Source organism: Astatotilapia calliptera, chromosome 5 (assembly GCF_964374335.1).
Source record: "Astatotilapia calliptera chromosome 5, fAstCal68.1, whole genome shotgun sequence".
In the NCBI taxonomy this organism is placed as follows: Eukaryota; Metazoa; Chordata; class Actinopteri; order Cichliformes; family Cichlidae; genus Astatotilapia; species Astatotilapia calliptera.
Window position 1 is genome coordinate 27,429,139 of NC_137426.1, and position 11,512 is coordinate 27,440,650.

The window sequence follows — 11,512 nt, forward strand, 5'->3', positions numbered from 1 at the left end:
TCCCAGGCCTGGCCCCGTCTCTTCTCCGCTGTGTTTCTCTGTAGCCCGCAGCGACACCTGCTGGCCCAGATCCACTTTACACCTTCCACACTGCAGCGGCCCCCATCAGTGCTACTTAACACAGCATTGAGGGCCAGAGACCTGTTCTGATTGATGATAGACCACTTCATTTTTCCAATCTACATACATTTCAAAGGGAATTATCAGATTATTCTTTAAAGAGGCAATATAGAGGCAACTCTCCAGGGGCAATATTACAGAAATGTGACGTCAGTTTGATGGTTGAGCCCACATGTTTAATAGAGGAAAAGGTAATTTGTTGAAAGCCATGTAATTTATTTTTAACAAATAATTAAAGACTATTTTATTCAGTAATATATCCAGCGATAGTCTTTTGCCTATAAGCAAAATTATTATTATTTTTATCCTTTCATTATTAGTCAAGTTATTTTGCTGAGGTTATTACATTTTTACCCTTTCTAATGACGTTTTCAGTATTACATCTTGGTTTAGTAGGGATAAGTAGGTAGAGAACTGATTTTCTAACTAAAATAATATACATTTTAAATTATATTTTTATTTTACTGGTAACAATTTTTTAAATATAATTTACTGAGCCACTTTGAAACTAATAAATAACTAGTAGTAACATATAAAGGGTAAATAGTTCATTTTCTGTCTACAACAGTCGGAATGATCATCAGATTCAGAAAGTTTAATAAAAAATATTTTTCATTGTTTTTTGCTGTTGTTGTGTTTCTTTGAGCATGTGTTAATAAAATAATCAATAGGAAACTGTGGGCTAGAGGAAAAAACAAAATTACTGGCCCTTATATCTTTAACACATGCCAGGAGTTTAACCAGACGATTTGTATCAATATCGGGTATCATCTGTATATGCAGCGTTTTCTAATATTAATTCCAAAGTGAAGAATGTATAACGAGAACAGTCTGGGCCCTAGCACAGAACCCTGTGGAACTCCGTGATTAACTTTTGTGTGTAAGAACCATCATTTATATATATAAATAACTACAATTAAAACTTCCTGGAAACACAATTGTGTATTCTAGTCCATCCAGCCATCCTCTTCCGCTTATCCTTATCAGGGTCGTCTGGAGCCTATCCTGGCTACCATAAGGTAAGAGGCAGGGTACACGTGATCAGTGTTATGAAATGTTGCACTCATCTAGCAGCACAAGGCCAGGCAGAGATGTTGTCTGAGGGTGTGAGAAGATCATAAGGAAGCATCATTATAGTGCTGCTTCTATGCTTTAAATTTATTACTAAAATTCATCCATAAACTATTCCTCTGAAAATAGTCACATAACTGACCTGTAATAACTCTTTTGCGACCTTCTGCAGTAAAGAGAAAGCTGGAAAATTTCCTACAATTTATTAATAATTTATATAGATGAAGGCAAAAAATATATTTAATATCGAACTGTTAGTTAATGGTATTGGGGACTTGGAGCATACACTGTCCCATGATACACCCAACACAGCCAGAAAAACTCAGTTTTACCAACATTTAAATTCTCCAAAAACCACCATGAATATGTTTGGACACAGGAAGGGAGTTAGGATCCTCATGCGAGGTGACATGTGCCATCAGCCATAATAAACTTTTAATAACACCGTATTAGTCTCCATAATGCTCATTCAAGGATTCTGCACGCAAGATGTCATATTCCATTTCTTATTTATTATTCATATAGCATAAATGAAGAAGCATTAAGTTAAAACTTTATTAATATTGAAATATACATACGTTGTGTTTTGACTTCCGGTTAATGTCCACACATAAAATCATTAAGTAGAAATTAGAGTATCATGCAAGGCAGTAGAATGTCAGGAAGTGGTGTGAAATAGTGTAACAGCATTATAAGTTTTGCACCATAATAAAAAGAAAAAATATCACCAATCCACTTTTTTTTTAATTGGATGCAACGTTAAGTGTTTAAATATCAACTGTAAAACAGCAAAAATAAAACATTGTGGACAATGTATTTCATTTGCATTTTGCTCTGATAAGAAGGGCACTGCGTGTAGAATGTAGGGGGATAGGGCTGTACTGTGCGTACAAGCGTGTAAGACAGGAAGATAATTAAAAATGTGTGCGATTCAGCAGCTGACAGATCTGCAAACATAATGCTCAGACCGACAGGTTAGCAATGACAGCACGGGTGAACTCGTTGCTTGTTGCATAGCCCCCCAGATCTGCAGTGCGCACCTGTTGCAAACATAAGGACAGCACGTTATTATATGCACAGCTGCAGAAACACATGTCCACATTCTGTATCACGGTCAGCATGTTAGAGAGCCTTTGAAAGCAGTACTCACAGAATGAACACAGTGTGAATGATGATATGAAAAGAAAAAAAAAGCATCAGTTGAACTTTCCTCTCTTTTTCTGGCCCCACATTATTTCAAGTACCAGTCCAGGTTTGGATTTAAAACACATCAAATGACCATATACAGTATTTCAGTGTATTTTAATGATCCAGGAAAGATCACGTTGTTGTTGTTCAGTATGAGTGAAACTCTTGGTTTGTTGAAATACTTAAATTTAAATGCTGGCTAAAGGCACATGATTTTGCTTTTACTGGGGAACTTGGGTCAAAGGTCAACACACAAACACTGTATACTGAAAAAGTATTTTTTTTATTTTTGGTGAGCAAGCTTCCATTTCAAATTGATGCAAAATGGTACCAAAAGCGAGATGGACAGGATGATTGAACCTTAGTGTAGCAGTTATAACTGTGCTGACTTTATGGTGGGGAAAAAAAAGAAGACTAAACCAGGAAATGCCATACAGCAATCAGCAAAAACATCAAAACCAATTAAAATGTAAATTACATTGATCAATGTGCTGTGAGAGCATTTGTTGGGAGGTTTTATTTGTTGCTTCCCACCAACATTTTTACAGAAGAGGCACACCCTTCCAAGGTGACAACACTCCCTGACAGCAGCAGCCTCTCCCTGACTACACTGCATCACACCAAAACAAATCAAAGGAACCTTTGTGAGCATCCAAGTCAGACACCACAGGACAAGTCCCATGTCCACAGCCTGATGGTCAGCGCTTGGAGCAGCACCACAGTAAGGATCCAAATAATATTAATGTTTTTAATGTTATGGCTGATTTCTGTATAATCATGTAACAAATTCTTCTGCTATGTGCTTAAATAACTCTTTTTAATAAACTACATGCTACAACAATGGTGACTTTGATTGTGAATGGCTAATGCAAGCTAATGCTGCCATTTAATTTTTTTCCCCAACAGCTGCCAATTATGTTTTTAATTACGCCAGGTTACAGTGAACAGGAAATCCCAGCACCAATAGTTGAATTTATAGTGCTGCAATAATGAAATTACAGTTTTATTTAAATGTGCAGTAATTTGTAGCAGCGTTGTACTGTTACTGAGTTACAGTTAGTTTTTAGACCAATTCTGAAAAAAGGCGATACAAACTTTTTAAAAGACTGGTGGCTTTACAGCAAGTTTTCAATGAAATGCGAGACCGATGGGACAGGAAGAAACATTTAGATAATAAAAGTGAAAAGAAAAAAAAAAAAAAAGATGCGTTTCCCACAATGTGCGAAGAAATCGTCTTTATGAACTCATCAGTTCAAAACTCCAAAAACAAAAAGATGCAAATGGACAAAAGATTGTGAGGGCAGAGGAGACTGCATGAATACAGGAAACAGGAGGTCTAGCTGTGTGATGCAAAACATCATGAGGTATACTTTTTAATCCCAAATCAACAGATGTCAAAGCTTAACGGAAGAGGATCTACAAGCAAGCCAGCAGAACTAATGTCATTATGATGCAACTTATGTCAGAAATGTATAGTACAGCTCTCAGTGAGCTGGCATTTGGGGTGGGTGGGTGGGGAGGGTGTCTTAACATGCAGCCAGACCATGTTAAGAACAACGTCCAGATTTAGGGAAAAAGGAGTCAGTCAGCGAGGTCTATGATGAAATATCTTAGTAAATGGGTCGGTGACGCAGGTTTTCCACAACAGCATGCACAAAATCGGTAGTGGTACAGTATCCGCCAAGGTCTCGTGTCCGTACCTGGAATTTGCACAAACACACAAATGTATACACACACAAACAGATGGCAATGGGGTACAAGGAGGTGGAGGAAATTAAAGCAGATGGGAGAAAATGAGCATTCAGACAGTGTAATAATAAAAATAATAATACTTTAATGATAAACTACCCTGCAAGCTGGTGTTTATTATCATCATCTAGGGGACAAAGTCTGACCACCTTCATGTGCATGTTTGTGTCAGTGCATGTTAGTTTCAGTACAGAGCAGATGCAGCTTTTTAGTCCAAAATAGTTTAAAAAGGAATTTACGACATAATTTTGTTAACAAACCCATACAATCCTGAACATGTAAAAGAGGGACAAAATTAAGCAAGGAAGGCACTGAAAGAGAGGAGCTAAGAGTGACTTAAAAGTAGGAATTCAAAGGCTCTTTAACACACTATGGTATAGTATACAAACAGTTAGGATGAGTTATTTGTAGGCCAAGAACTACTGAGATTTAAGATGATGTTGTTGGCCTTAGACTGCAAGGCAGAGCTCTAAGGCAAGCTCATCTAAGGCAAGTGTAATGTAATCAATGATTTACATTACGTTTCTATCACCATTTTCTTTAGAGGTTCTCTTTGAGACTTTGTGTACACAAAGACAGCAGTTATTGACCCACAATACCAAGATCACAGATTTAGAATATACAAGTCTGACTTTATTTGCCCACATATTGCAGAGCTATCAGCTGTTATTTTACTCTGTTAGAGGTACTGAAAAAGTGGAAGTAAAACATACAGAAAAAGCAGCTCTTTTGGTGTTAATAATGTTAATGCTTCTGGATTTATATACCATAGTGGTGGTCTTATCATTCAAAGCCTGCATGCAGCACAGACTGGGCAGAGCTAACACTTACCTTGCCCTGTTTTATGACCCTCTTGACAGCATCTGACACCATTTGAGAATGGTATTCCAGACTGCAACACAATATAATCACAATGAACAGGTGACCAGACACATGTCTGCATTCAGACAAACAGAGCTGCCTGAGGTTGTTTAAGATCTTGATGATTATATTGGGTTAGGACAGACAATTTGAGGCTATTGTGTAAAATTTGATATACTCATTATGAAAAAACATGTAGAAGGTGACTCACTTGAGGTGCCTGAGCATGTTAGCAGCACTGAGCAGCATGGCTGTGGGGTTTGCAATGTTCCTTCCAACAGCTTGTGCAAATGGGTGGCGTGCACCCTGAAAAAGAAAAAAATGATACGAGAAATGAAAAACTGCAGTATAAGGATCTGGGCAGAGAAACCAACAGTCCATTAACCCTCTGGGGTCCAGGGTATAATTGGCCGTTTTTGACTACTTTTGATTTTACCTCTATATTTCACCTTTAAAATGTGTTTTTCTTGCCTTGTTTGGTATCATTATTTTCAGCACAACCTCAAATATCTGAAATTTGAGTTATTTTTTTCATTTTGGTATACTATATTAGCACAGTGGATCTAAATTCAGACAAAAAAATTCAAAATCCGAGTAGAAAAGTTATATTTTTTACTGTAAAACCCACAAACATGTTTAATGAATCATTTTCTTAACTTGAAATGCAAATAGAAATTGTACATTTCTAAAAATTATGCACAAGTTTTGCAAACAACAAAGTTATATGGTACTATTTACCTAAAAATGCAGCCAAGGCCTCAGACGTTTTTTATATAACCATTTAAGTCTATTTACAGAACGATCAGGTGTTCTGCATCAAATAAGACACACAAATTATTTGTGCCAGTCCAAAAAATGTAGTTTGTGTTCAGTATAAGACAGAGGAGAACACCAAAGGCCTAAACCCTGCAGGTCTGACAGCAGGAGGTGCATCAGTCCAGTTTTCCATGTGGGAACAGCGTTTACACTGGAATCTGCCTTTGACGGCTTTTTTAGAGCAAATATAAAATTCAGCAGTCTAACTGACACATAATAAAAAACAATAACTACACAGCACACTAACTACAGCCTCCAAACACGCTAAACGTCACTAATGTCTCACATATGAAAACTCGCTCTCTCTGTCTTTCGCTCGCCCACTTTCCGTCTCCGGTGTCACTCCTAAAAACTTCCCCTTCTCCCTAAACAACCAAATGTCACATGTTGCCTTTTCATTTTTTTGATTGGCTGACATGGTAAACTCTAACACCAATAGGGAAGGGGTGTTTTTTCTTTTTTCACTCGCAAAGTGTTTGCTACAGTTGTCTGTAGAAAACGCAGTTTTTACCGTTCGTCATGCTGTAAACACCACTGTTTTGTTCAGAGAAAAACAATAATAATACAGTAATACAAAAAGGGAAAGTATAGGCTTTTAAGTAAAATCAGGACAAGGAAAAAAACAAAACAAAAAGACAAACAAGCGAGAGGTTTTGGAAACTCACAGTCTCAAAAACAGCATATTCTGCACTGTAGCTTTCCCCAGGAACAACTCCTGCTCCTCCAACCAACCCTGCTGCTAGATTGTCAATAATGTTACCGTACAGGTTAGGCATCACCAGCACGTCAAACTGGTAAGGGTTTTGCACCAGCTGCAGAAGAATAATACAATGACAAATTTAAGCCTGAATCAGCAGTGCTCAGCTATGGTCATTTACTGCAGTGAAATCAAAGTGCACGTCTTCAGTTATTCTATTTTTTTTTAATGGAGCACTTCTAGCAAACGCTAAGTTATAAATATACAATTAGGAATAAAAGACAGCATTCACTTATTTAATCTGAATGGTAATGGATAATAAGAACAATAATAATAAGGCAAAGGGAAGGAACTGCAAGTCTGTTTATACCTGCATACAACAGTTATCAATGATGATGTTCTCATATTTGATTTTGGGGTACAGCTGTGCCACCTCTGCACAGCTCTGCAGAAACAGGCCATCACCGAGTTTCCTGAAATAAGATACGAGGACAGGAGTTACTGTAATGCTAATTTTTAGCCTTAATGGAGGTACATGGTTTCAAAATAAGACAATAACAAAGACAAAGCTGCCTTTAAAAGAAAAAAAAAATTACCCACATGATGTTAGCTTTGTGAACAGCAGTGACCTTGTTTCGCCCTTTCTTGGTAGCATAGTCAAAGGCAAACTTGGCGATGCGGCGTGACTTCTTTCTGGTGATGATCTTCAGACATTCAATCACACCTGTTACACTCTGGAAAACACAAGAGGATGACAACATATGGTTAAATATATTTTGCCGAAGAATCATGCAAGAAAATGAACACATACATTATGTTCTATAAACAACAATCTCCCACATAACCTGACTGTAGACAGTCTTTGAGGTCTAAGTGTAAATAATCATGCTGTAAACTAGGTTTCATATTAAAATGAATAAATAGGAGAGTTAAAGAACCTCAATATAAGTAAAGGACAAATCAAAATCTGGCTTAATCTGTATTTCTGTGACTTAACTATATTCTGATGCCCAGTTTAAGGCTTCTTTCAAAACCCTTAAACAAACCTTCCAGTGTGTTTGCAGGTGGGTGTAAAACTGCTGTTTACGCTCTGATTGCAGTGAGTAAGAGTACTGTTTACCTCATGCTCTAGGGAGCTGTACTCCCCCTCAGTCTGCTCACGGATGATGACTAGGTCCAGGTTGTTGTGACGAGTGCTGTAGCCTGGCAGGCTGTTTACATGAACTACATTAGCAAACAGGTCCAGCTTGCGCCTGGGGAGTGGACGGATGTAGAGTTATTTTTAAACGTGACATATGCAAATAATAACACACAATTTTTTATTTGATCATTTACCTTAATCTCATCTCATATGAAGCCAGCTCGCCTTTGAATTCCATGGGTGTGTGAATCTTTCCTAAATAAGGTAACGTGCCCCAACATGTTAAAGCCTAAATACACTGCAGTTCAGACTACTTCAGTGCAGCCATTTAAATCAGCTTTTTGTTATTGGATTCAATTTTTTTGTGAGAGAAAAATCAAAGAATTAAAGGAAATAAGACTACCTTTAATGGCAACTCTGTTGCTCTTCATAGAGGTCAACACTTGTTCCAGTTTTTCCTCGCTGGCCATGTTCTGCACTTCACTCATGTGGAATTCCTCAAATTCTACTGGGACATCACCTGCCTTCAGAAAAATGGGGAGAAAAAAAAATCATTCTTAAAAAAAAATCACAAATCAACATAAAGAATGACAATCTTACTCAGTTTTAATGCACTATTTTACTTTAACATTAAGCACCATATTTAAAATGATTTCTTAGAAAAAGTAAAGCAAGGAGATTATTTGTAAAACACAACGAGATGAAAAAGGAGCTTCTTAACATTTAATATAAGAAAAATGTAAAAAATCAGACCAGACAGAGAAAAAAAAAATCTGTACATGTATTTTTTGTCAAAAGTTCCCTATTATTTTCTATCATCAGTAAACCTGATATACTGAAGACAACATGTTTGGTATAAGGATAAAAAGCAGTTATGAGTCCATCGTCAATCTTATGTAAATGTACCTTAAAAACTTCCTTTACAGCAGTCATTAGTTCAGGTCCTACTCCATCCCCTGGCACCATTGTGACTTTAAAGGTAGCATCAGCACGGGCCGGTGGTGTTTCTGGACTACAGAGACCAGCAGATACACTCAGTGGACGAGAGGCCAACTGTGGACACCTGGAACCGACCAGGCCCTGAAGGAGGGAAACAAAGGTACACTTACTAGGTACAGTATTACAAAGAACACTGCAGTACACTATAAACCCATATATCTACTCTCTAATAGTATTACTTATCAACACATTGAAAACCCTAATATCGAGAGCTCAACTGCAGAATTTTTTTCCCTTTCAGACACATACAACAGATTCATGTTAATTAAATCTATTTATGTTTGTTTATATACTCATTTAAGCTCAACTCTGCCCAAGTTAGTTTGGATCAACGGGTTGTTCCAACTGGGAAGCTGCAGAGTGTCTTCTTGTGGGCAACATATACAATGTCAACAATTATAACATTATTGAATGGTGTTTCTCCAGCCTATTTACAGTTTTAATTGTTTTAATCAGTTGTTATACATGATGATACCAACAGACTGGTAGATAATATAAGTCCACTGAGTATATCAATGAGTCTCAACTATTATGGGCTTGTAGACAGATATACTACATATATATATATAATTTGCACATATACCAAACAGTGCACCTACAGTATACATTTTGTGGTAACTTTTTAGGACCTAAGAGAAGTTAATAGAGCAGCTAGCCTACTTGAAACAAGACTATTATTGGTCATTGATCATTGGTCAGAGGTCTGTTAGTGTCCAATTGGTCAAAAAGAACTTTTTTGATAACAAGCAACACCAGAATCACTTGTCTACATCTGTTACATTCAATGTTTGCTTGTTACAGCTTCTGACCTCCCCTCCAGTGTGTATATACAAAAATCTGTTCAAGATTTTGAAACATAAAGACATTTAGAAATTATCGGAATAAAACAATGTTGGGGGAATGCACCTGTGTTCAGACATTTGTTAGAAAAAACACCAAGTGAGAACAACTTTGTGTAGCAGGAATGTCTATTCCTATTTCACTCATTTCATCATGTCATGACGTGAGCCCAACTTTATGAGAAGCATGTTTTAGTCAGAAAGAGAGAATGAGGGTACAACACTGTATATAATATTATAAATTACATTTCACCTAATATTATAGTAATTTCATGCATATTGCTATTCAGGATGATGCCTAGATGCATTTTATAAGGGAAGATGTCAGTAGGGGATTTTGTGTAAATACACACAGACAAATAAATGAGAAAAAAAAATCTGCGTAAATAAAGAAACAACAAATGCAGATGTTTCCACACAGGTGCACTATATAACACAACTCCAATCAGGTTTGGAGGCATATATGAATATTTTAAGCAGGCCCAGGTGATTCTGTATTAATAGAAAATGGCAATAAGAAAAGGTGTTGGTGACTTTGAAAGATGAAGTCTTTGTAGATCATTGTTTGAGCAAAGATGGCAGGCGCATCGGTCTCAAACAAGCCAGGTTATGCCATCCTTATTTTCTGCCATCCATATACTGTTAATGGGAATTTATGCTTCGATCAGCAAATCAGAAGCAGCAGCAGCAGCAGCAACTTTCATGCAACAATGGGTAGCTCAACGGATTTTTAGGTCAGATGCCCTTCCTGACGGAATCTTTGGCTTGTTAGGTGAATTGTGTTAACTAGTACACTACAACATCAGAAGATGTTACTGTCTGCTGACCACCAAGACAAAAAGAATGGGGAGGAGCTTTCTTCTTGGAGTCATAGTTGATCCACAGATTACATCTGTCCAAATAATCAAGTCAGTATATGTATAAATAATCCCTGTGACACAAGCTTCGCACTGTGCTAAAGACATTTTTTTACTGGCTCTGTACTGGCTAGTACTAATGTTTCAATGGGAAGAGTTACATCTGCATTTAGATCTATGAGAAATTTATTACTTAGTGGTATGAAAAATTGTCGTTGAGAATAATGGTCAGTCAACAGCTGAAAACCCTAAGGGAGGTTTTGGATCGACGGGTAAAACAGCACTCTGCGCGACCACAATGGGGAAAAAGTGGTTTTCCATCCAGGAAGAGTTCCTGAGACTTTAGGAATCAGTAGCAATGCATGGTAAAACTGTCCTGGTGTTGCCCCAGCATCTATTAATAAGAGACTTTATGTTGTCGTCCTCTTCATTTATTTTGTCACCGGTTTGTATATTTCAAGGTGATCCTGAATGATTATCACCCTCACCCGCATCTTACCTGTAGGCAACAAGTTAAAAGGCCAACTCTGCAATCTTACAAGTTAAAGTAAGACACTGAATATATTTGCACTCTTACTGACACCTAGAAATCTGACTGAAAACTAAACCTTGTCTGAGTTGCTCGCTTCAAGTCTCTAAGCTTGTGATTAGCCCCACGAGTAGCAGTAGCTAACGGTTCACTAAGGACAGGGAGGTTACTGACATGGTTAACTGACACAGGCTGGGAGGCTAAGCTAATTTAGCTGACCTTCTCAATTAACGAGGATGTCTTATTAAGGCGCGTATCTACTGACAAATAAAACAAACCGAGAACTATGTCCAGCAAAATAATTCCAGATACGGAAACACACTTCAGAATCGTTCTATCAGTAATGCAGACGTCCACGAAGCTCACGATGGTTAGCATTCACGTAAGAAACACATGACAACACTCAGTGCGTAAACGTCTCTTTGCTGCGTTTATATGAAATATGACTAAAGCAGCCATTTTTTTTCTATTTACACAAAAAGCCCGTCAACATAATTTGTGCTCTCACCTTGAACAACGTTACTAAACTTCCCCTCAAGACGACCGCCATCGTCACAGGCACGAAGCAACTGGACTACTTCTTCTGTGGTGGAGGGGTAATAATGGGACAATGGCGCCACCTGCAGGGGAGAACGTAAAACTACC

The 11,512-nt window shown here is 37.6% G+C and overlaps 1 protein-coding gene across 2 annotated transcripts; it reads right to left on the reverse strand.

Annotated features, from left to right (window-relative positions):
* Positions 1-1,683: 1,683 nt before the first annotated feature.
* idh3b (isocitrate dehydrogenase (NAD(+)) 3 non-catalytic subunit beta) lies at positions 1,684-11,512 on the reverse strand. 2 transcript variants are annotated; one of them, XM_026168590.2, is made up of 11 exons: positions 11,376-11,487; positions 8,550-8,723; positions 8,047-8,167; positions 7,838-7,898; positions 7,623-7,755; positions 7,103-7,236; positions 6,873-6,975; positions 6,471-6,617; positions 5,201-5,295; positions 4,960-5,020; positions 1,684-2,231 (listed from the first exon to the last, which is right to left on the reverse strand). In XM_026168590.2, exons 1-11 carry the CDS (start codon positions 11,415-11,417, stop codon positions 2,154-2,156), a joined length of 1,149 nt encoding a protein of 382 aa, XP_026024375.2. In that variant the 5' UTR covers positions 11,418-11,487; the 3' UTR covers positions 1,684-2,153. The 2 variants fall into 2 exon arrangements, with proteins under 2 accessions (XP_026024375.2, XP_026024374.2); XM_026168589.2 differs by lacking the exon at positions 1,684-2,231 and adding an exon at positions 3,600-4,079 and having other exon boundaries at positions 11,376-11,512.

Excerpts from the sequence above, each read along its gene's own strand:
- idh3b (XM_026168589.2), bottom strand. The coding sequence starts at position 11,417 with ATGGCGGTCGTCTTGAGGGGAAGTTTAGTAACGTTGTTCAAG. Across the intron at positions 7,899-8,046 it reads CAACAGAGTTGCCATTAAAG|GAAAGATTCACACACCCATG; the intron begins GTAGTCTTATTT and ends TACCTTATTTAG. Across the intron at positions 6,976-7,102 it reads GTTCACAAAGCTAACATCAT|GAAACTCGGTGATGGCCTGT; the intron begins GTGGGTAATTTT and ends ATCTTATTTCAG.